Source organism: Callionymus lyra, chromosome 17 (assembly GCF_982586985.1).
Source record: "Callionymus lyra chromosome 17, fCalLyr1.hap1.1, whole genome shotgun sequence".
NCBI classification, from domain to species: domain Eukaryota; kingdom Metazoa; phylum Chordata; class Actinopteri; order Syngnathiformes; family Callionymidae; genus Callionymus; species Callionymus lyra.
The window spans coordinates 15,682,115-15,707,418 of record NC_141834.1 but is presented as its reverse complement, the minus strand read 5'-3'; the positions used below and the strand labels follow the sequence as shown (position 1 = coordinate 15,707,418).

The 25,304-nt window shown below is 39.1% G+C and overlaps 1 protein-coding gene across 1 annotated transcript; it reads right to left on the bottom strand.

Annotated features, from left to right (window-relative positions):
• Positions 1 to 574: 574 nt before the first annotated feature.
• mindy3 (MINDY lysine 48 deubiquitinase 3) lies at positions 575 to 25,179 on the bottom strand. The gene is made up of 16 exons (XM_087813255.1): positions 25,057 to 25,179; positions 23,610 to 23,846; positions 23,445 to 23,524; positions 23,326 to 23,386; positions 23,053 to 23,253; positions 22,607 to 22,658; positions 21,966 to 22,080; positions 21,735 to 21,808; positions 21,556 to 21,635; positions 21,321 to 21,391; positions 20,778 to 20,858; positions 9,702 to 9,774; positions 8,130 to 8,202; positions 5,597 to 5,684; positions 4,921 to 4,992; positions 575 to 1,250 (listed from the first exon to the last, which is right to left on the bottom strand). Exons 2-16 carry the CDS (start codon positions 23,722 to 23,724, stop codon positions 1,101 to 1,103), a joined length of 1,386 nt encoding a protein of 461 aa, XP_087669381.1. The 5' UTR covers positions 23,725 to 23,846; positions 25,057 to 25,179; the 3' UTR covers positions 575 to 1,100.
• Positions 25,180 to 25,304: the final 125 nt, after the last annotated feature.

Here is a 25,304-nt window from a genome sequence, read left to right as displayed (position 1 = left end):
CCATCTAGTGGACTCTGAACATAATGACACTGCTTCATGAAGCTTCATCAGACCATCACTAGTGAAACCCATTTTAAGTTACATCAATCAAAATTTTGTTAACTCTCAAAATGCTTACATTTAATAAGACAAAAATACTTTTTGGTCATTAACATACTTTGTGTGTATTTAAAAAAAAACACTTTGTATCTTTTTATTTAATTTAATTTGGACTCAAGTATATTAACACGAATTCAAGTAAAGCCTAAGATTCTTTAATTTAGATAAAAAATACTTACATTTAGAAAATTCACATTTTTTTTTAACATTTATGGTTATTAATTGAGGCAGTTTTATCAGAAGTTTTAATGTTTAAAATCAAAACATTTATTTTTCTTACCGTTTGTACCTCAAAGGTCACAGATGTGTCTCCAGGTCACGGCCCACTCCAGGAATTCACTACTTAAACCCACCTGTGTCTTTAAATAACACGTAAAAAACATACGTTTATTAAACACAAATTCCTTTGTTTTTCTTCTTTGCATGTGTAAAATCTTTTTCTCTTTCTTTAAAAAAAGCGACAAAAACCAGCGTGAAACTTGAACAGAAAAAAAAGAGGTGTTTATTCTTTTAAGTGCGATAATAAATACATGAGCACTTAAAACGAGGGTGCACTCCACTGCACGTCTTTGTACGTCAGAAACCTTGTGAATGTTGGTCCCTTTTTTTCTTTTGAATTAACATGTTTGCTGTAAACACCTTTTTAGTGACGGTGAGACGAGAGAGAGAGAGAAAGAGAGAGAGAGAGAAAGAAAGAAAGAAAGAGAGAGAGAGAGAGAGAGTGTTCTCGGGCGGAAGGCTTTGGTAGATTCTGTCCTTCAAACAGTCGACTATGACAACAGTCGTTCATCGAGTGACTCGTGAAGTTATGAAGCGTCGAGTTAGCGACTCGTCGGAGAGAACAAAAAAAAAAGTAAAAAGGACCTCAGGCGTTAAGGTTGGTCCGAGACTGTCCGTCATTCATCCGTAGTGCGTGTCCTCCGGGTGTGTGGTCGGGGGTCTGGGGGGGGTCGAGGAAGGGGGTCCACGCTGGCACATGCAGGTTTTTCTTCCGGTGGGTGCTAGTTGAGGGAGGGCGAGCGGTCGGTGGTCCACAGCAGCTCCACGTACGGCCACTTGGTCTGTAGGCAGCGCTTCACCGGGGTGTCGTCCGTGCGGACCATGGGGTCCTCGAAGCCGAGCACCAGCGCCGTGCCCTCCACGTACTCCACCTGCGACCACAGAGACAAATACTTTTATAACGCTTTACTGCATCTGTAAGTACTCATCGTAGTTACTTTACCGTTTATATTTCAATATAGTGTACATTCAATTCCAATTTACACATTTTACATTTTAATTCAACCTTAGGCCACTAGATGGCAGCAGTCATAAGGTCCTCCGCACTTAAAAGAACAATGAAATTTGTCGATTACTGAGGACGAGAGGATACAGTCGACTCCAGCAGCTTTTTTAAGCTGATGTTTAGACATATTTTGTGTTTTCGGTTGAATTAACGTAACCAAAACATAGTTCAATCACAAGATGTTGGTAAAATTCAGTGTTCCGAAAATGATGTGTATTGAAATATATCGTATCTGGCAATATGATGCAATATATCGTGGTACTATATTAACAAGAATATATTTGTAGTACTACGGAGTACTTGACTCTGGTGTTGCAGAATTTACAGACCGCATGACTCTTGACGAAGTTGTTTTGAAAGTCATTTGTTTTGAAACCAAAATATGTCCAAACATCAGCTTTGGAGTCACTGTATCCTCTCGTCCTCAGTCATGTGGATATACTTAATTGATGACATCCATTCATACCTTATCTTAAACACTGACATCTTTATAGGTCACCTTATGAACACTTGATGCGTGTATTGGCAAGACTGTGGTGCCACGATACAGGGGCAGCAATACAATATATTCTGTAGTAACAAGGATATATTTGCAGTATTGTCGAGTACTTGACTCTGGTGTTGCACAATTTACAGACCACGTGACTCTTGACGAAGTCGTAACTTATTTAATTTGTTTTCAAAACCAAAATATGTCCAAACATCAGCTTTAAAAGCAGCTGGAATCGACTGTATCCTCTCGTCCTCAGTCATCGCCAGGATCTTTGTAATATTGTTCTAGTACTTGACTCTGGTGTTGCAGAATTTACAGACCACATGACTCTTGACGAAGTCGTAACTTATTTAATTTGTTTTCAAAACCAAAATATGTCCAAACATAATCTTTACAAGCTTCCGGAGTCTACTGTATCCTGTCGTCCTCAGTCATCACCGGGATCTCACGGGATTTCACTGTTCCTTTAGCAGCAGACGACATAGTGGCTGCTGCCATCTAGAGGCCGGAGGTTTAATTGCAACACAAATCTGAACAAAACTATGATAAATATAAAATATGATTTGAAAGCAAACAAAAATTGACAGTGTTGTGTGTATCAAAAACATCTATAAAAATAATACTGTGACGTCTAAGTGTCACATTAGATCAAGGCGTTCAAAAGAAGTCCCTCATAAACGTCTCCACCTCCTGGATCGACACCAAACTGAAGGTGTTGCAGTCGACGGTGAGATTCTTGACGAGAGGAGCCTCAGCTCTGCACGTCTGCTTTACTCATTTTCCAGCATGGAAAAGGAATTTCGCCGTCGCAAGCTCACAGACGCCCTTCCTGTGTCCGTGTGTGTGTGTGTGTGTGTGTGTGTGTCGGGCACGTGTGCAGGTATGCGAGGTTCCCACGCCGGCGGAACTTGACAGATGATGAAAGTGATATTCCTGAGGACCGGATCTGAGCGACTGCAATCGCTGACATCCATCTGTCGAGCCCAAAAGCCTCCTTAATGGGCCGAGGGGTTTCGGAGCATTCATCACTGACTGTGGGCCTCGTGTGGAAAAAAGAGTTACGAGGGAAACGTGGATGGTTCGGATGAGCGGCGGCCGATTAGGCTCGTGACGGCTACTGGTCCTTCTGCTTGTAACTGTCAGCTTTTATGACTGATGCCAAGACGGTGTCGGTGACGGTTCTTGTGTCATAATAAATAACAAGAAACTGAGGTTAAAAAACGAAAAGGAGAAGAAGCAAAAAGAATCTCGTTTTCTTCAAAAAGAGAGTCAATTAATTTTGTCGGATTTTTACGGAGACACTTGAATGCACCACACAGAGCCGCTAAGCTCAGTCCGTAAATTAAAATTAACTGCTTTGGTCACAAAATCTGGACAGTTATTGAACATATATATGTATAAGTTTTGCCTGAAGGGAATCTGGAGTGAGGAGCTCAGTCATTTTGGAGAGACTCAGGGTAGAACTACTGCTCTCGTGTTAATGGTATTTTTCCACTACACAGTTTGAGTTTTTTATTCGACTGTTGTGTTTCCATCAGCCGTGTTACTAACTCGTGATGGGCGTGGCCAGCAGAACAAAGCGCCGCAAAACAATGCTCCTGTAATTTTATATACAACAAAAAGATGAACAACAAAAACATGAACGTGGTGAACTGTGAGCAAATTTTTATTGATGTTCGTTTTTGGCAATTTTTCGAACTTTTTTGATTGAAAATTTTAATTTTCCGGATTTTTCTGACTTCAGAAAATCTCATTTTCGAAATTTACGAACATTTCTTTGCATTCACATGATCTGCCATGTGACCCAACTTTGCCATATGTTCCCCGTTTTTTTTATGGACGTTAGTCATTTTTTGGGGATTTTTCAGAACTTTTCAGGACTTCAGAAAATCTAATTTTTAAACATTTATTTGTTTTCACATGGTTCACTGTGACCCAAATTTTGATTTTTCAGCATTTTTTCCCCCATTTTCGTAGATGTTCATTTCATGGCAATTTTTCAAACTTTCTTTTTGATTTGTCAGACATCAGAAAATCGAAGTTTTGCAAACTTTACTTTGTTTGTCTGTAGCTGAACTTTATTTTGGTGCACTCACCCCGTTTTTATCCAGCATTGTCCCCCAAAACTTTTTTTCTAGATTCTTGAGGCCTTGAGAAAATAACATTTAGGAAATTTGGGCAAAATTTCTTCTCGTTCATATGATCCGACGTGACCAAAACTGCACATTTTTTTATCAACGTTCGTTTTTTTTAGCATTTTTTAAAACTTCTTTGATTGAGAAAATGTTTTTTGGGGAGATTTTTCAGACTTCAGAAAATCACATTTTCTGAAGTCATGTTCTTCATTGATTCTTTCAGGATCAACTTTAAAATTCTGGTTCTTACTTTCAGATCTATTCATGGTCAGGCTCCTCCTTACATCACTGATCTGATCCAGACTTACACCCCAGCTCGGGCTCTGAGGTCTGTGGATCAGAATCTACTTATGGCTCCTGAACACGGTTCAGGACCAGAGGAGAGAAATCTTTTCAGGCTGTTGCTCCTAAGCTTTGGAACGATCTTCCTCTCTTTGCGCTTGATGGATCTACTGACTCCTTTAAGAAACATCTTAAGACGTTTCTATTTGTTCAGGCTTTTCCTTGATTTTCTGGAACTCCTGTGTTGTTCTCAGTATTATCTTGATCTTTAAAGTATATACTTTTTTAAGTATTGTTTTGATTGTTTAAGCGCTTTGTGACCCTGGTCTAGAAAAGCGCTATATAAATAAATATTACTTACTTACTTACTTACATTTTCCAGATTTCTGTAACATTTCTTTTTGTTCACATGATTCACTGTGACCCCAGAATGTCCGTTTTTATGGACGTTATTTTTGGCTAATTGTTTAAACTTTCTTGATGGGAAAATGTCATTTTTTAGACTTTATAACATGATTTTTTTCAGTTCTGTTTTTGTAGTTTTTCCTCATGATTCATCATCAGGTCTCTTCCCACGACGAAACCATCGTCAGCGTGTCTTAAAGACCATCTTAAGACCATCTTACCCTCTCGTTGAGGTTGGACTGCTTGAGACCGTTGTAGTGGTAGACCGTGAACGAGTCGGGGATCCCTGAATCCTGCGAACAGAGAGACACGTTAATGACGCCGAATCCCTTGAACATTCCTTCATCAAACAGTCATCCCCGACCTTAAATAAAATCCCGCAACCCCCGCCGAGGACAGACTCTCGGATTACGCCGCAGCTTTTCCCAAAAATAAAAGACAGTCATAACACGTTGGAGTATCTCTGACCTCGAGGTGCTTCATGCTAATAGGGGTGTGTTGTCTGCGAGCTCTGTGCTGCTCCGCATGAAACCCTAACCCCCGGCCCTGGTCCCGCGTGGATCCCAGTGCGTGTCCAGTTGGCTAATGGTTGTATAATTTCTGCTCGGCTCGGGGCCAGAAGCTCCGCCGCGTCCCTGAAGCCCTGATCACTTTAACACAGGTCTATAGAAAAGGGATGCTGTTGCTAATCTTTGAGGGGCCGGGAATCATCGCAAGAGTTTGCGTGAGACACTGCAGGAATTTTTTGGCTCGAGAAAACATTTTTTTCTTTTTTTTGATTTACTGAACCAACAACCTTTATATCCTGTAGAAATAGAATCAGGTTTTACAACACGCTCCACAGAAGACGTTTTCCCCTCAATTGCTTATTTTACGAGTCGATGCTTCGCACGTTACCTGCTCGGGGAAGAACTCCAGCAGGAAGGGACCCAGGAGGATGATCCCTAGACTCTCTGGATCCAGTTTACCCTTCACCATGTTGACGCTGAGCAGAGAGAGAGGAGGGGGGGGTTTAAAACATGAAACATAAAAATAATCGAGGGTTGTCCAGGACAACAGTGGGTGCACTTACCAGTCTCCAGACATTCCTTTGACTTAGGTCAGTGTTATTATATGACTTTTTTAAGGCATCGTTGCCCATGTAAGGCCAAACACTAAGACCGGGTCGTGGATTCCTCTGACTCTGACTCAGCTATAAAAGTTGAGATCCTCATAATTTGCTAAACGAAAGGCTTGCTAGAGGATCTTAAAATGGTCACAAGATCAAGTGCGTGTTCGTTCTCGTCACGTTTACTGATCAGCTGATGTTGCCTCTTGATTCGGTTTTTTTTCTCCGACTCATTTGACGCATGGATTACGTTCGTCTGGGAGACGAATATAATAATTAATCGTGACAGTATTGGTTTAACACGGACGTCGTGAGGATATTCACAGTAAAGTGCAGTGGATACTGGGGGTGTTAGAAAATATTGATATGGTTTGTTTTTCCACGATACACATTCAACAACACTGTATCAATTATTATTATTATAATAGGCTTGAAATACTGTTTTATCATTTACCAAAGTTAAATGGTTTACAGTTCAATACAGCGTGTTTAAAATCAAATAATTCTACATTCTTATTTATAACAAACAAGCAAATATTTACAGCCTTTTTTTCATTTTTGTGTTGCAATTAAACCTCCTGCCGCTAGATGGCAGCAGTAGTCAAGTCTTCCGAAGCTAAAGGAACAATTAAATCCTAAGAGATACCGACGATGACTGAGGACGAGAGGATACAGTCGACTCCAGCAGCTTTTAAAGCTGATGTTTGGACATATTTTGGTTTTAGAACAAATGAAAGCAGTAACGTGTAGAGTCAGGTACTCGGACAATACTATATATATATATATAGTATAATATATATTCTTTTTTTGTATTGTGTATTGTGATATGTATCTTATCATCTAATTCTTTCCGATACACACCCTCAGTAATTTAAGAATTGCTCGAAATGTAATATCCTGTCGTCGTTATGTATACTTGCACTGATATATTTTGATATTAAACGTATAGTTTTATTCTACAAACCGAGCGCAAATTACACTTAACAAGCCTTTTTAAAGAAAGTTAAATTATATTTTACCATCTCAGGCATAAATCCCTATGAATTTGTTTTAACCACCCCATCATGGAAAAGATGCAATAATAAAAATGCACAACATTTAGCATTTTCTAGTCATTAAATATGTACTCTTTGATATTTTAAATTGTTGTGTAATAGGAGAATTTTAAATATTCGAAGATACAAAGTGTTTACTTTCACCTCGCTTCAGCTACTGCCATCGACTAGCTTAGCTAGCAAGTGTAGCATTTGGTTTGACATCATTTAATCATTTTAAATTCCAAACTAAAATGAATAAACATGCACTTCCTGTGGGACCTTGGCTCCTGCAAGGGTTTGATTGATGTCTTCTGCTTCATGTACCGTAACTGTCAATGTTCTTGTTAAAAAAGACGTAAAAATAAAAGTGTAAATATATATTAACATTGACATTTAAACATACATTAAGCAATGTAAGACACTTCCATCTGCTTTTTAAATAAACTATTTTGGGGATTTCATGAAAAGAAACTGGAGATAAAAGATGCTGGTTTCATAGAACACACGACATAATCCATGATTTATGATGATCTTTTAAACGTATTTCGGGCTTAGTCAAGACTGAATAGGTTTTCATTCTCTTACTTTACAGACGTTTGTAACAGAATACTGGGCATAATAAGAATAATATTTTTCTTTTTTGAGGACCACTATTTAAAGCACTGATGCTTATGTATCTGCAGAACAAGGTAAGCGAGTCCAAAAGCATAAATATCAACATGAGACGGTTAGTTTCTGACAAGTCCCTGAAGCTAAATCCTGTTCCCTGGCCACAAGTGGAAGCAGCTGACTTGTCAGCCGTACAGGACATCTTCTTGGTGCGGTGTGTCTCCTGAATGGAGCGTTTCTTCTGGGATTTCCACGACTCCACGTGTGGCCCCCCCTCCAAAATGATTAGGAGTCATGGTGTGATGCATGTGCCATCTGGGGGTCTCGGCGGCACAGATCAGTGGTCCGGTAACTCGGTGGGCTACGGGGGGCTTAGAGCCTCTCCGATGAGAACGTGCTTCTGTTTGAAGAGGCGCTTTAAAGCGTTTCCTTCCTTCTTTTTTTTTTTTCCCCCTTTCTTTCTTCCTGTTGTTAACGATCTCGCTCGGAGCCCGTGTCGTCGTTTCACTTTCTTTTATAAATCGTCGGTCCAACTTTTATAGCGGTTTAAAGCAGCAGTGAAACTTGAGGACTGGTTTTTCTGACCTCGCCCCGGCTGTGACTGTGAGAATTCTGGAGGCGCTACAGGTGTCACACACACACACACACACATACAATTGGACATTTAAGCACTTACTACTCTGGCTCCGAGACAAGGTCAAGGGCTTTCATCACGTCCTCCAGCAGAGCCTCGGAGATGAAGCCATTATCTGAAGAGAGAGGGAGGAAGAGAAAAGAGAGAGAGAGCACTGAATGACCCTGGCCAGAACACAGGATGCCAACTTCAGCAAATTACTTGTAAATTAGGCTAAACCTTCACCTCCATCAATACGGGACCCGAACGTCACAGGCGCCTCGAAAAAGGGAAAAAAGAAAACTCCGAAAAAAACACACCTTTGGTCCTTTTTTTCTTTCTCTGACCTACATTCCACGGACAAGATAATTGCTTTACCTGAGAGGCTTTAAGGAGATTTAAATGCTCGCATGTGTTTCTTTCTCTACGTTCTCGTGCATATTTAGGCTCGGCTGTTGTTAAGATATATCTGTTGTGTTCGACGTCAAGATGTCGACCATCAGGGACGGAGATTAACGATAGTTGGATTCGTCTTAAGATCTGTAGCGTTGTCCTAAAAAACACCAAAGCTCAGACATGTGGTGAACACATCGAAATCTCTTCCAATTGTTTTAGTTAATCCACAGTGTGAGAAGAAGCATGTGTTCCTCAGGACGCTCTGGAAACCATAACAAGCTGCTTTTTTTTCTTCTTTAATCAAAGGGAGATATATGAAGAAAAGATGGCCGGCTGTCACGTTTCAGCATTTGCTGGAGTCGCTGAGGTGAATCAGACGATTCTTGTTTGGCGGCGACGAATAATCCGGCCCAGAACGAAACGAGTGTGTAATCTTTCACAAACGAGATAATGAGAGTTGATCTTTTGATGCTTTATCCTCACAAATGAAGAGCTATTTGAAACTCCCTCTTGTCTTGACTTTCAATTGAATTTTCTAAATTAAAACAAGAGACGTCACAGAACGGCTTCATTTCATCCGACGCTCATTTCGTCCTTTTTTTCGTTAACTTTCCCCCAGTGACTCAAAGCAAAGAGCGTGGATTTCAGAAACGAGTAGAAAAAAGGCTGGAGAAGGTTGACTCAGCTGTCGGAGAAGCTGATCCCGGCGACTCGAACAACAACAGTAGAGACCAGGGGAGACCTTTGTACTATATCCAGCAGAACAACACTTACATCCATGAAGTTTTATTGCGTGTCGGAAGGAAATGAGGAGAAAAAAAATATATAACAAATGTATGATCCGTGTCGAATCGATCCGGATTGCGTATTTAAACTCACAGGCAAAACCATAATACACGATGCCAACATAAATATCTACAGAATGTCGAACATTTTGCACGTCTTTGCTACAATTTATGTTAAAGTTCAGGTTGTTTTTCTGTGATACACTCTTTTTATGTGCAATAGAAGTCAGAAAAATGTGCATTTTAAAGCAATTCAGTGACATTTTATCATCAAAACATGTATTTTTTTCTGATAACTTGGGAGTTTTTAGCCTCTTGTCGCAGATTCTTGTCTTTAATTAAATATTGAAATGCATTCAGCTAAGCCAGATACCTAACGTTATTTTGTAAAAATAATAAATAAAGGAAAACAATAATGTTAATGTCTCTGCATGCATGCATTTTTAATAGTTACCTTCAGGATCAAATGACTGGAAAACTCTCCTGGCCTGCTCGGAGAGAGACTCCGGACCCACCAGGGACATCTCCTGTAGAGAAGGAAAGTCAGAAAGGAAATGGAATTCATTAATGGGTCAACATAAAAAAAAACCTGAGGCAACTACTGGAATTCTAATTGAAAATGTCTCATCAGCAAAAAAAGGAAAACAAAACACATTTGTCTGACAATAAAAAACAACTACAAATATGCAGTATATAGACGTTTTATTTTTAGAGAGGGTTATGCCATAAGAAATATAAAACACTAAGGGTAATGAAATGGATGATGATGATAAGATACTTTATTGATCTCAGTAGAGAAATCCACATTCTGACCAGCGAAGATAAACACGTCTAAAAATAACAAAATTCAAAAATAATGTAGTGCAAAAAAAATTCAATGAAATATAACAATAAACAGGCAGGATAAAGACTGAAATTAAAGTATCTTAATTAAACTATTGACAAAATATCAAAGTAAGAGGCATAAAACCTGAATAATAATATAAATATATATAAATTACATATAAATATAGCTCCCCCAAGGAGGTAAGTTAGGTGACTTTAAAAAAATCCATCATATTATACCTCTATATTCTTCTGATCAAGGTATAGCATATTCTTACTAATTAAATCAATGGATATTTGGTTAAAAACAAATATTTCTTTGTGTGAAAATTGTCAATGTTCTTAGTAAAATAAATGACAAAAAAAGTGTAAGTATTGATTTACATTGATGACAAAACATACATAATGTCGTTTTAAATACCTAAATAAGCACTGAGATGGCACATATTTCCCCCAAGGAGGTCATGAAAATACTTTTCTTAAAAAACGATAAATCAAGTTCTATGATTCATGAACAAACTCTAGCTCACGCTGCTCGACTAAAAGTGTTGTTAGCGTCGAGCCAAAAGTAAGCCAAGAGTTTTCAAGGCCCCGACTGGCCCCAGGCCTGCTCTTTACTCCTCTACGGTAATCGGAGTCGCTGCGATAATCATAGAAATGAAGGACAAAGAAAAATGATGTTAAAGGAAAGAATGCATTGAGGTCATCAAGCATCAGTCATAATGTGCTCGGAAAACATAAAAACCTGCAATCAGCATAAAAGTGTGGCCCATGTTTGCTGTAGATTAAAAATAACAATCATGTCGCAGCGAGAGAGAGTGAAAAAAAAGAAAAAAAAAGCAGCATCTTAACGAGACCCAGGAGGTCTCAACACTCCCGTCTCGTTCCCCCCAGAGCCAGTGGCTCAGAAGCATGCTGGTCCAAACCTGGGGGTGTGACAGCATGTACACGTGTTACAGTATATGATCTGAAAAGGCTGTGCAATCACTGGCTTATTAACTGATTTCCTGATAGAGTGCGAGCGCTTGTTTTCACTCCAAACACCCCTTCAGGAAATCAGGTCCTGCAAATACACACCATGATTTATGAGAGGCTCGAGTGTTTGTTTGTTTGCGGAGTGTTGAAAGTACAGTGCTGCCAGGAGGAGCCGAGAAATAACAGAAAACTTACTTCTTTTTTTTTTTTACCACATGTGAATCGACGATGATGAGCCAGATATCTTGATTAACTTAAATATGATTTCTGGACCTTTACGATCATGAGAATATATCTTGAATATTTGATATCAGAATACAACTGACATCAGACAATCTTTTGTCGATGTCAGGATTAAGACGTTTTTCTGCGAATTAATATCGAACATTCAGTAAAAAATTGAAGCTTTCACTGTGATTTCTATTTTAAAAATTACCTCCGTCAACAAGATACCGTTTTTCTCTGTATATGTTGGCAAAATAAGTTCAGGTTCTGAACATATTAATTGACATTTTCAGGGAAATGTCGATAAGAATTATTTTTAAGAAATCGCTGTTCAATCGTATGGCTTCTAACTGCTGCTGCTCACATGCGCGGTTATGCTCAGAACTAGCTAAATAAATGAAAAAATAAAATGGAAACATAAACTTTAAAGCACACAATCAAATTCAGTATTTATTTGACAATATTATGGGTGTTTCTAGATGATAACTTTTGACAACTTGGTTACGTAGCTAAGCTAGTTTGACTCCCTGTCAAGACACTTCAGTATTGGCGTAAATAAACAAAAAGTGTTTAAGTGTTTCAAATATTTATATATTGATTTCTTGACCACCCACACCTAGTTCATTGTGTCTCTCTGTTACCAAGTAAGTAATATTTCTAAATATATCTAACGAGAATTCCAGTAAAATGTTTATCAGAAGATTTTAAAGAAATCATATTAATACATTTGGAAAGTCAATATCAACTACTTGTACTTACATAACGTGTTATTGATTAAATTATATTTTTTATAGATGATTTCCTGAATTCAGAAAACTTGGTAACGGAGTTAAGCTAACATTTCAAAAATGAAATGTATACAATTCATTCTTGATTACTCAGAAATGTTGAAGTTTTTGTCTACATTTTTCAGGGAAATGTCTTTAAGAAGATATTAAAGAGATTGTTGTTCACTTGTATGGCGTTAAACTGCTGCTGCTCACGTTCCCTGATCCGCTCAGGAATACAATATTTTTTTTTAAAAATAAAATGGAAATATTAAGAACACAGCATACAATCAATACTGACAAAATATGTTATTTATTTCATGGTAACTGGGGGTTTCTAGATGATAACTAAACTTGATATCTTGGATCAGTGGAAGCCTATTTTAGAGTTTTACTTCCTGTCAAGACACTTATGTTTTGGCACGAATCAACACAACATGATTCTTTTGACAAGGTCAAACGGGCTCATTGGGGGTGGTATGCACTTTGCCAGTGCCTTTCTATCTAAGGTTCAATAAAACTTCTTATATGTTGCATGATAAAAATGATTTGAATATTTATAGATCGATTTCTCGACCATCGACACCAGTTGTCATTAAATAAATACATTAAATAAAGTATGAATTGAGTTCGCTGATAAGAAACATTTAGGAAAATTGACGATCAGCTGTGTTGATCCAGAGCGGAGGAACATGTCTTATCTCTGTTCATGGCCTTCATTAAAGCCTGATCCTGGGATCCATACAAGCAGCTAAAGTTTCACCGTCCACACATTACTGCTCTGGGCTTATTTAGGGAGATGGAGGGCGAGAGTCGGAAGAGGGTAAAGGGGGGCAATGAGGAGGAGAGATGACTCCCAGCTGCTGAAGGTTCAAGGAAAACACAGATGAAGGAAGACATGCCTACGCAACAATCTGTCACCGACGGGATCTGAGGTGTTAACGTTCGCTAGCTTCATTAATCTCGGAGTGGTTTTGTCAGTCGCTACACTTGGAATGTCGTGAGCCAAAGAAGGGAATTCTCAGAAACCATTATTCAAAAATAAAAAAACATATTTTTGATCGATTATCCGCAAAGAAAGACGGACTGTTCTCGGAAACCGACCCCTCGGTGTCGACTAGAAAACTGCCACGAGGTGCTGAAAACCCGAATTGACGCCGCGCCGTTCCGGATAATCCCCTAATCCACGAGTCTTGTTAAGAAAACCTTAGATAGTGTTTAGTGTCACCCAGGGGAGGAGGAACCCATTCTGGTAAATCATGTGGTTGTGCGACTGTCACAGGATGTCAACGCTACCTAATAAGAAAAACAGAGACGCGCTCAGACAAACGGCTCCTCTGCAGGTAGTCGTAAAAGTTGAAAAAAAAAAAAAAAAAGAATAAACATTGACTCACAAGAGCATCTTAGCATGAACACGGTGCCGAAATGAGAATTGGTGTGTGTGTGTGTGTGTGTGTGTGATGATAGGCCTGCGCCTCCGTCTTTGATCTGGCTTTTATTAGAGGCCTGAGGAAGACCTTGCTGAGTTGGGAAACATGTCATGAGGATAACATGCTCAGCGGGGAAGTGTGTTTGTTTCCTTGTGCCATGACATCATCAGTGTTGGTGTCTGAGTGGAGACAGACCGAGTCTGGCTAATAATTAAACCTGCTACCCCGCAAACATCCATTTGATACCGGAGACGACACACAAAGGCTTCATTTGTGGACCCCTGCATAATGTTCCTGAACCAGATAGAAAGATAATGAAATCTGCCTTGATCTCTATTTTAAGATGAACAAAAAAAAAGGACAATTTTAACTCGAGGCCAAAGGGCCAAATCCAGCCTCCAATGCATTTTATGCGGCCTGTGAAGTGATTGTACTCAAAACTGACTACGTCAGATTCATTTTGATATTAAGACATATTAAGGGATGATTGTACACACAAGTATTGTAAATGTCTTTTCAATTCTACTCTGCACAATGCAAAGAGTTTAACTGCATTTTTATTTACGTTTAAGATTTCATTTGTCATGTTTAATGTTGCACAAATGTACCAGAGCATTTACATAGTTAGTGGAACCCTTCAACAACAATGGCAATAGAAATAATTCTGATTCAGATTTTTTTTTTTTACATAAACTGCAAGAGGGCGCTCTAGGCCTGTGTTGATAATTTCGACGTAGAAGAGGAAGCGCCGCATCTTCTACCTCCGGAGTTAGCGGAGTTGTTTAAAAGTGACACCGATGATGAAGCTTTCATTGGATTTTAGTTATTTGGAGTTACACGGATGGTTTGGTAAACTTCTTAGCATGTTATTTATGCTATAGTTCTCTGAATAACTCTTGATATGTTATGTTAACATACCAAGCACGTTCTCAGTTGTGTCATGTAACGTGAACATACCGTACAATTATTCAGCCTGTTGTTGCCTCTATTTTTATTTTAAATTGCCTTTCAAGATGACGTCTGTTCTTGGTGTTGGATTTTATCAAATAAATTTCCCCCAAACATGCGACTCCAGTGCGACTTATATATATTTTTTCCATCTTTATTATGCATTTTATGGCTGGTGCGACTTGTACTCCGGAGATACTTATAGTCCGGAAAATACAGTACTCAATATGTACAACTTCTTCCTGTTTTTTTTTTTTTTTTTTAAAACTATATATTTTGGCCTTTAAGTTTAATAAAGTTTTGACACTACTGCCTTGAATAGTTTACACAAAAAAAGTAACCAAAAGTCTTTGGCACATGATTGAGCTCCTTTTGTTTCAGAGTGAAAACCCTGTCTTAACTAGAAATTACCGATTTAAAAAAAAAACAACAAACTACACATGATGCCAGTTGAAATTTAGCCGATACCAATTTCACAGAATGCAGCTTGTTTGAATCTTGTTTGTATACATTCTCCAATTGAATTAAGTTACAGTCTTATCGAAGCCCTCCTACTTCACATTGTTTGTACGACAGAATAGACCTCAACTAAAAAGGCCAAACGGCTCATTCAAACACGCCGGACATCCCCGCTGCACTTTCCCACATTCTTCAGCCACTTACATTTCAGTTCACCATTTCCTGGGATACTCTAAGTATTTTCTTTCCGGCCTTGGACTTTTCCCCCCCTCTCGCCTTTTATCAGGCACACACACAGGTAGCAACATTTGAAAGAAAGGTAGGCAGACTTTACTTGAGTTTCTTTCTCTGTCGGACTTCCAAAGCGCTATTGTACCCTCTGAGTGGCCGGAGCGAGTCAGAGGCTGGATCAGTTTCAAGACAACAAAGAACAGATCTTTGGGACAGTGTCTCCTGGCTTGTTCGGCAAAAAAACGGCCATGTTGGGTAGCAATGTGTAAAGACCCTCTGTTGTCGTCCACGTCCTCGGCTACTTGGCGTCTCTTGTGCATACAAGCGACGGCACAAAAGAAACAGAATATTCCGTCGTGTAAGAGGAGGATCATCTGTGGTTATCCGTTTGATATATGACGGGACAAAGCGGTGATTAATGGAGCCGTCTCGCACTTGAAAGGCCGTCGTCTCAGGTGAAAAGGAAGAGACACCAGAGGATAGTTTTATGGCGCTATGATGGGACCCCGTGACAATGACGACAACCCTGGGGGACTTGATGGTTTAATAACGCCACACACACTGAGGAAGACACCTTTTCAACCGCACACAAAGGCTCCAGGTCCGACCTGTCAAGGATTATTAATGACCGTCAACAGACACCGCTTTGTCGGAGTGCGTCTTTGTGTCGCCCTCACCCCGAGATCACACACTTATCGCCGTCACTTAGAATGACTTTTTATCTCGCTTGAATGTACCGCGACAGACGTTTTCTAAAAATAATCAACTTTCTCTTAAGAGCTTCACGGCTGCAAGTTGACTCGGTCCATCAATTAGCGTCTGAACATGTGCTTCCCGTCCCTCCGCCGTCTAATCCTTGAAGGACATTCGCAGAACGAGTGCGTCTACACGAAAGCGGAAACTGGGAGTCTTGAGGGACATCCAGCGCCAGAGAGGCTGATTTCCCCTCCTTGTAAATCACTGACCCGGGACCGGACTACTGTACACAGACGCGCATTTTCTGAAGAGAAAACGGCATCAATCCCTCGAGACCAAGATCTGTTGCCGTCTGTGAACCTCATCACTCAACGGCGAGGATCAATATTGAAAACCGAGGCGGCTTTTAAGCCCACCAACTGTTCATTAACGAACCAGGAGGACGTCGTGAGATGTCACAGAGACACTGATGCCATTTAATAATCAAGATCCCCAAGAACATTCATATCTTTTATTCTTAAATTCCCTCTCTTTCTCATTCCATGAGTCTGGTTCTCGTAGGCCACATGTCAAACTCAGGGCCGGTGGGGCCAATTCCAGCCCACCAAGTCATTTTACAAGGACCGAAAGAGCTATAAACACCTATTCCGGTTCACCCAAAAGTAGATCGCCTGCAACGCTTGCTCATATAATGACCCACGAAGCCTTTCACCAGGTTTTCAAGAAGGCAATTAAGTATAAAAATGTCAAAAATGAATCAGGAAGAAGGAGATGGCAGGGAATCAAATGGATTCTAGTGATTTTGTAACTTTTTAAGCCAATCTTTGTATGAATTAAGAGATAAATTAATGTTTTTTCCCCTCTGTCCACGACTAGGACTATGTTCAAAATGTATGCCTCTTGCATGATCTTAAAGGGTAACTAATGTGTAGATTTAACTGTCTCTTAAAACATATTGTACCTCCATTATACCCGTCAAGATCCGTTTTCATTTAAATATTTACAATGATCTTTAGCCCCGCCCACTGAAAACGCTCAGTTTTTCTGGAGATTAAATCTTGTTTACTATAATCACACCCACTCTGCTGTGATTGGTCAAACATTCAGTCTACCCCAGAAGTATCCACGTCCAAGAAACTCTTTGTACAAACAAAGTGGGGCGGGATTACATCTGGCTGAAGGAGGAGTGAAGTCATTATTACGTAATAATGGAATCCCCTCTCGTAACCTTTGGTTTGCCAAGATTTTAGACAAACTTTATAAAGTAATAAGTTCAAAACATGGTCATGATGAGGGACTTACTGCATCTTGGAGAGGAAGACTTTAACATTTTGAAACTTGTGAGTAACTCAGGTTGTGTTTTGACATTAGTTGCCCTTATAGTTCACCCGAAATTCAAGTATTTGGTTGTTTGGTGTATCTTTTTAGAAGAAGACCAGTAAGCCCCAGTCACAACATAATCATGCATTTCTGCCAGTATCTCCAAGAAGACACAGATTACTCTGGAAACAATCCCAACTCATAGTCGACGTGATGGCGAGTAGAAAATGAGTAAAATATGGATTTTGGGAGAACTATAACTTTTAGGTTATGGAACTGGGAATGAAGTTTTATTTCTTCTGGCATCAATAACGCTTCACTATTAAAGAGATTTATGATAAAGTCAAACTTATTGTTAGCATTTTTGCGCACAAATGCCAATTTCTAAACACGTTTTTCAGATCAGGAAAAAAAACATTGTTGTGTCCGAACAGGAAGAAACGTCTTTTGAGTACTTTTCCATTTTTTCTCCAGACAGACAGAGAAGAAAGAGAAATCCTTTCCTAAACTCCACAATATGGCTCATCCATCATTTCCTCTGTTCACTGTCACAGCCTGTTGTCTGCCTCCTTTTTAAGTTTCTCCTTCCTCTACCGTCTCAGCCACTCCAAAAAAAACAAAAAAAACCCCAGATCCGGTTACATGTCACATACACACACCCTATCTCTCTGTGTGTAACACACACACACACACACACACAATGATACAACAGGAGACAGTGTGTGGAGGGTGCAGGTCGGGATCGGAGAAGGCGGAACGGGCCTTTGTGCACGTAGATTAGATAAAACCTCTAATGCCATTAAGCAGATAGTCTGAAAGCCACAGTCACACTGACGGCAACTCGGGGGAATACACACCCGTCCCAAGTGGCCTGCAGAGGAAGCCACTCACACAGCGCCACAGATCGAATGATCCGCTAATGTGGGAATGGCTCTATATTGGCTCTAAAAGCCACATAACCAGGTAACATGTATTTTTGTCCCGCGGAGCGGCTCGCTTCCAGCAAGCCTTGAATTTGGTGCAGAAGTATTTATCCGTCGGCGTCTCGGAGGGAGGTGACCTCGCGTTGTCTCCTTTAGATCTAGCTCCATGACTTCCTGAAGACTTGGGTGTAATCCGTATACGTCACGACACATGCACGTGTGTGTATTTATGTTCCCTGTCTCCAACCCGGCAAATGGATCCAGATGGGAAGTCTGGAATCCCCGCGAGGAAGCCATCCACCTGAATCCGCCACAGAACTCTAATCAGGATTAGGTTCCCTATACTAATATGTACACGTTTACAAACTGTCTGTTAACATGGTACCGGCAACCTTTTTTTTTTTTTTTTTGGTAAACCATTGCACATGCATGACGGCTATACTTGGCCGTCACCGAATCAACACTGATTCACTGGCCCAGCGGGCTCTCGTGTAATGCATGTAACCGAGCTTTTAATCAATGCTATAATGAAGGTTGGAATTATGACAGAGTTGATTGGTGGGGATCTTTTCTGGGCCCCCCCACCTCAGCAGGGAGAATCGATTGGCGGGAGAAAGTTGCCTCTGAACTGTAGGCCACGGCGATATATACAGTTACCTCGCCGCAGACGATAAACATGTTGGTTTGGTTGCCCTCACTTATGAACCTGCAGCGGCGCTGATGAATAACACATCCGCCGCGTCATTGAAGTCGAGGCAGCCCAGTGAACCTTTAAGGTCTTCATTATGTGTCCTGTGTGCATTCCGTCATACATGTGTACGTCTTAATCATTGCAACATGACCTCATGGTTTCCCCCTGAAGGAATCCCCTGTAGGAATTTGAGTAACCTTGTTGTAGCGGTTTCTCAAAACACAGTTTTCTGACCTTTAAACTCAACATTTTGATGAAAGACTCTGAGGAGGAACAGGTCAGTGTACTCCTACATAAGGCCAGAAAGAAATCAATAATTCATTTCAGCCATTTTTTAATAAAAATTATATATATTTATATATATATATATATATATGCAAACTATCTTTAGTATGGATTTATCTGAAATTACATCCAGTTATAAACATTTTTACAAGAGGGTAACAACACAGTCTTACAAGGCTTGGAGTAACCTGAACCTTAATGCTGAACCTTAATGTATTTATTTGTAGGTAACTGTCAGACTTCATTGTCACTTCAGAGGTGCCAAAAAACAATGTGTGCACCAAAAAAAGCACACAAAGACTAATAAACACATATAATAGGATAATTCTCCTCCAACATTGAGGTATATTCTGTTTCATTTCTACCTTTGTATTGTTGAAGTTCTAGTTGACGTTCCCTAAAACGCAAATATGAGCAAAATATCTTATAAAACTGCTTTGATGTTATGCTCTATAATTTGTTTATAGATAGATTGACTTTATTAATCCCTCTGTAGATCTCCTTCGGGAAATTGGGATTCCAGTTCGCAGCAAGTTTCATAAAAACAAGAACAAGAACAAGAACAAAGGGCAAACAAAAGACAAAGTGAAAATCAGGAGGGCTGGCTCTGTGGTTGGCATGAAGCTGCAGAAACTACTGTCCATGGATGATGACAGTCATCCTCTGAACACTGTCATCAGTGAGCAGAGAAGCAGATGCAACACAAATAGACTCAGGGACTCATTCATTCCTCGTGCTATTAGACTTTATAATAATGAATTTGGGGGCAGGAGTGGAGTGAAAGGATGATGTTATTATTATGTTAATCATCCTTTGTCTTTTGTATTTTTTCATTGTAATATGCTGCATTGGTATTTCCCCAACTGAAAAGTCATTGGTGACAGTGCATGGGAAGTTTGAACTTGACTTCAGAAATGAGGCTGAAAACATTTGTACCCCATAATCTCTTTCGAAAAAATATTGGGAAACCTATTTAAACCTGCTTTCTTTTAATGGAAAAGAAGACAATCATAAAGTGACTGTCTTATTATTTTATGCATGTTTTATGATTTAACCACTGAAGCATTTTTCCACAGGCATCCAAAAAACTAAAATTGTTTCAAAAATAATTTTTTTAGAGTTGGTGACATTTTTCCGACCAACAGTTTATAAAATGGATCTTTTAAAAATCAAAGAGAAGATGTTACTCGGCGTAGCTGCACAAAATCTTTACATTTGTCCATTGACTTTTTCAGTGGCTAATCAATGGGTAGCATGTGAGCAACACTCACTAGTGTCTACTGTTGTGTTACACACTCTTTCTAGACGCATTTCAATTAGACAGAACATATTTTAAATATGAAGGAAAAGAGTTAAAGAGGAGAATGAACTCAGGGATCGGTATGCAGTCGCCCCATTTCAGCAAGGGAGCAGGTACTGTTGACTTTAAACAGCAATTTTCAGAACGAGTTTGGACATATCAATAAAACAATAATCAGTGACTGCCAGAGAAATGTATCACATTGTCTGTGATGTGAAGTTTAAGACAACTGAGCGGCAGCTGAGGGATTAAGTTTTAAATTATGAGACAAGTGGAAAGCCAGGAAAACAGAAACTGGCCATATATGACCATGTCTTGCACTTTTCCTGCCTCTCTTTCGCTCAAACATTGATACCCGATCTGCGCTTTATTAAATATTTTCGGTGGATTACACTCGACGCCGACCATCTCTATAAATTATGTTTTCTTATTAACAATGTGTGTGTTGAACTTGCCTTGGTGAAAAACACAGAGAGATGGGTTTCACTGCCAAGAATCCAAATAGGGAACTTTGGAGACTTCAGGAATGCCCCAACCTGGGTAAAAAAAACAAACTCTTCGTGAGATCAGAATAGCAGAAACAGCTTCGTTTGTTACATAAGCTTTGAAAACTATTTCTTGAGAACAGAACATTTTGAAAGAAAGTACGTTTTTACTTTAAAACTCAATGTACTTTGAGTGCTCCATCTTAGAAGAATAAGACCCTGTCATCATCTGTTGATTGGACAACAGCTGTTCTGTACAGATTGTGTTCACTGTAATCATTTTTAATACATTGACTGATGGACTGCATATGTTTTCTATGACCTGACCATCGTATTCATTTAAATCTTTGGATGTTCCTTTGCAGCTGCACAATATTTTGATACAAGCCGTATTAATGTTTGGAACAGAAATATAGACGGATCAAATTTAATGTAATCACATTAAAGTATTTATCGTCCATATGTATTTCAAATCCCGCAGCGTTTCTTTTCAGGCCATGTGTTGGTGTTTACCTTGCAATATCGTAGCGACTCCATGAGTGTGAGAAACCCAACCGAGGCTTGTTTATGAATACCATGTAGTTCTGCAACACAGAGGCGCATCAGAAACAGACTGTCAGGGTCGTTCATTCCCAGTACAGAGCTTTACATCTGAGATCAGTCACTTACTGACCTCTAGTGGAGAAGATTAAAAATGCGTTTTTTATTGTATGGGAAGCTGATGAAATGAAACTGAAAGAACTCTTACGCATTCCAGAGCACTCCCTGTCTCCATCCCAGACATTAGACACTGCATGACCGGTGACGAGAAGGTTCACGAGGCTTTGACTGCGAGATGAGTTAAAATGAGAAGATCAATTAACTAAATCAATTAAAAGTTACACCAAATATGTGCCATGTAGAAGAATTAAAAAGTTTTTTTTGTACCTGCCATGACCATGCACTGGGTCTATGAGGGGCTCCATTGTGTCCTGGATCTCATTTTTTATATTTTCTATTCCCTTTACAGACAAAAAATGATGGTGAAAATCTCCCTCGAAACAGGTTTAACAAATTATATAAATCATACAAAATTCAGTAGACACTTTAACACATTTATAAGTTAAGATGATTCACATCTTTTATGCGTTTATTGGTTATTTAATCGCTCAATATTACCTTGGTGAGGATGACAGAGTACAGGAAAAGCAAGACTCCACAGCTCCCCCTCCAGGTTTGGTGCAGCGACAGCAACTCTTCTCTAAGTTCGGATGTCGACATGAAAGTGTGCTTCCTGCAAAGCGAGAGAAAAGAACATTTAGTTTCAAGTTAAAACGCTTAAAATCATGGTCTTCGGTTGCCTGGACCTCTGTGAGGTGTGAAATCTAAAAAACAGCCATTTCAAAATTTTATTCAACTTAATACGGATACTCGGGAAAAAAGGATAAAAAAGAAAAAAAGACAAATGCAAAACAAAACCTCTGTTACAACATGGAACAATTAATAGAACCACATGTTAAATTTGTATAATTAACTATGATAACAACGATAAACAACTTCTTGATGAGTATCGTATTGGGATACAATATTTTAGTATATTGTACTTTTTTTTTTTAATACTTTTTTGAGTTTCAATACTTTTGACAACTCAAAAAGTGTTTGTCAAATCAAAATACATGTAGTTAGAATCGAAATAGTGCGGAGTGTGCAAGCTTGCAGATAATCTGCAAGTTCAACGTGACAATTTGTGCAGACGACAAAAAACAAATATGGGATCTTCATGAAAAAATTACAGGATAAAAAAAATGTCGGTCACTTACTGAAGAACACTATGAAAACGCTCGAAGTCAAGGCCCTCGACTGCCAATGGAGCTAGAAAAAAGAACAATTATTGTTAAATGACACACTTGTTTTTGCCTAGAAGAAGCAATTATCACACAATTTATATTATTTAAGGGTAAAAGAAGAAGAAAGCATTTTGTTATGATCATGCCTTTTTTATGCTATTCTAATTTTTCTTTTTTTTTTTGATAATAATCTTAGTTTTGACTGTACCTTTAAATATTATTTAATACTACAATTCTATTAGTTATTTTGTGTTTGTGCAACTTTTTGACTCAACTTTGAAAAAACTATTAAAAAGCAAATATCTTCTTAAAATTTGACCGAATTGTAGCTGCAAAGATAACAAGGCTTTAAACTAAAAATTCACTTTATTACTATTTATAACTGATTCAATTAATAGGTTAAGTGCAAAAGGACTGACTTGGTTGCGGCTCCTGCGATGGCTGACTGCTCTCTGGCATGGCCTGCATTTGCGTTGGCGACTCTGCAACCGTTTGTGTGGTACTAGAGGGACTCTGCCCTTTAGCCCAGGTGACCAGACAGAACCCTGTAGAGGGACTGAAACAAGCAGACTCCAAGATCTCACTCAGTGTCGAACACAAGGCTGTTTTCTGGTCCTCCTCTGGCGGGAACAACAAGGCATGTGAGGTAAACTTAAATGAAGCAACGCTTGAGTGTTTTGTAGTAAAATCACCTGATATTTGTCTCCAGTTAGAACTATCTCGGTTGAAGAGAATATTCTTTAAAAGGAACGCCTGCAGTAGAAAACATCAGTCTTTCCACCATTGTGCTCTTTATCAAAATACTTTTTACCTGTACTGGGGCAATGACGGCACAGGGTCCTCCTTCAAACTGTTCCAGGGCAGAATGCTCATTTTCACAGAAGACAAACCCTGAAATCAACAACAAGAACAGTCGGGGTTTAATTCTTTTTGTATGAAATTTATAAAAAAATATATAAACTTTAAAGCATCCAACCTTGAGTCCATCTCCTGAAGATCGAGGCAGACACTCCCCCATTGGGCGATCTTCCCCAGACAAGATCCAGCAACTCTTTATGCAACTCAGGCATGCTTACCGACGGGGGATCCATAAATACTCCTTCCACGTTTGGATTCCACTTTCAAAGCCTCACTTGGATAACAGTCCAAACCTTTTTTTGCCAATAGATGCTGCGGCATTGGCCACGATGTTTACCGGAGCTCGCGAATCCTTCTGCGCGAGGATGACGAATCAAAAATCAATCAGTGGGAATGACATCACCCTTGGCAAAAAATACTATACTTATAGTTCATTTTTATAATAATTATAATTAAGTATAGTTATATTAGGATTCTAAGATATATGTACTTGAAGTATAGAAAAAGTATACTGATCCGATACTTCTTTGGACTTACATTTCATAGTTCTACATGTACATGAAACCATTAACAAAAACCCAAAACCGAATGAAAAGAACAAGTAAAGTTGAATGTTTATCTTTTTCTTCTGTCTATATATAAAGGTAACAAATACTATTTACTGCAAACCTTAACTTACCTAAAAGTAAATCTGTGTACAATAACACCAAAAGTCAGATTCCGACCATTAACCACCCACTCCCATAATCCTTTGCACAGTTTACTTCTATACCAGGTTAGGTTAGTTTAGGTAGAACTTTATTGATCCCTCAGGAGGTCTCCTTCGGGAGATTATTTTTTTCCAAGTAGCCACAGCAAATACAGCAATTTTTCATAACAAATAAATCAAAATAAAATAAGAACAAAGAGAAATAAAGAGAAAGAACAAGATGACACAATCTAAGTCTAAATATAAAGACCACCACAATAACAAAGTTGCCCAAAATAAAATAAAAGTATACTATACTTATAAAACATTTTTTATAAAGTATACTTGAGTATACGTATACATCAGTGTACTCATTTGAAGTATAGTATGTCAAATGTATGCTTCAAGTATACTACTTAAATTTTAGTAGAAAATATACTTCTTTACTTATACTTCTGCTAAGGGCAACTGCGTGGTGGCAAATCACAATAAATGGTGCACAAATAAAAATTGGAAACTCGCCTTTTGGGTCAAAAGTGACATATTTTGAGTTGTTATTAAAAAGCTGAGCTAGCGGCTAATGGCTACCGACGGCGGCAACAATGTTGGCTACTGGGCACCGCCAGCAGCTAAAATGGGAAATGTCTATCAAATGTTTGTGTTTGGAAGAAAGGATACAGTCTAAAACTAGTGGAGAGAGATTGGAAAAAAAAAAAAAAAGTCAAATGAATGCCGAGCAGTGATAAGTGATGTAGCGATGACCATTAGCATGAGAAGAAGTGGCGGTTAGCCATCCATTGATGTGCTGCTTCTCTTTCACAATAAAAAAAACAAATACATTTTCATTCTTTCATCATTCACGCCCCAGATAACTTACCTTCCACACAAGATCGCGTTCGGGGTTAATTGAGGAAATTTCGGAACGAAAACCACTTTGAGCGACGTCCTGTCATTCGTTTATTTACAACGGAATTGCAGAAATGTGGTGCGTGCAACAACGTGCCTCGCTATTGGTCGACGGGAGGAAGCTTGGTGTGACGTCATTGGATACGGGTTTAAAACGCAATCCTATTGGGTTACAGAGTCCGCCCATTAATAGAGGATAATCATTAAAAAAATAAAATA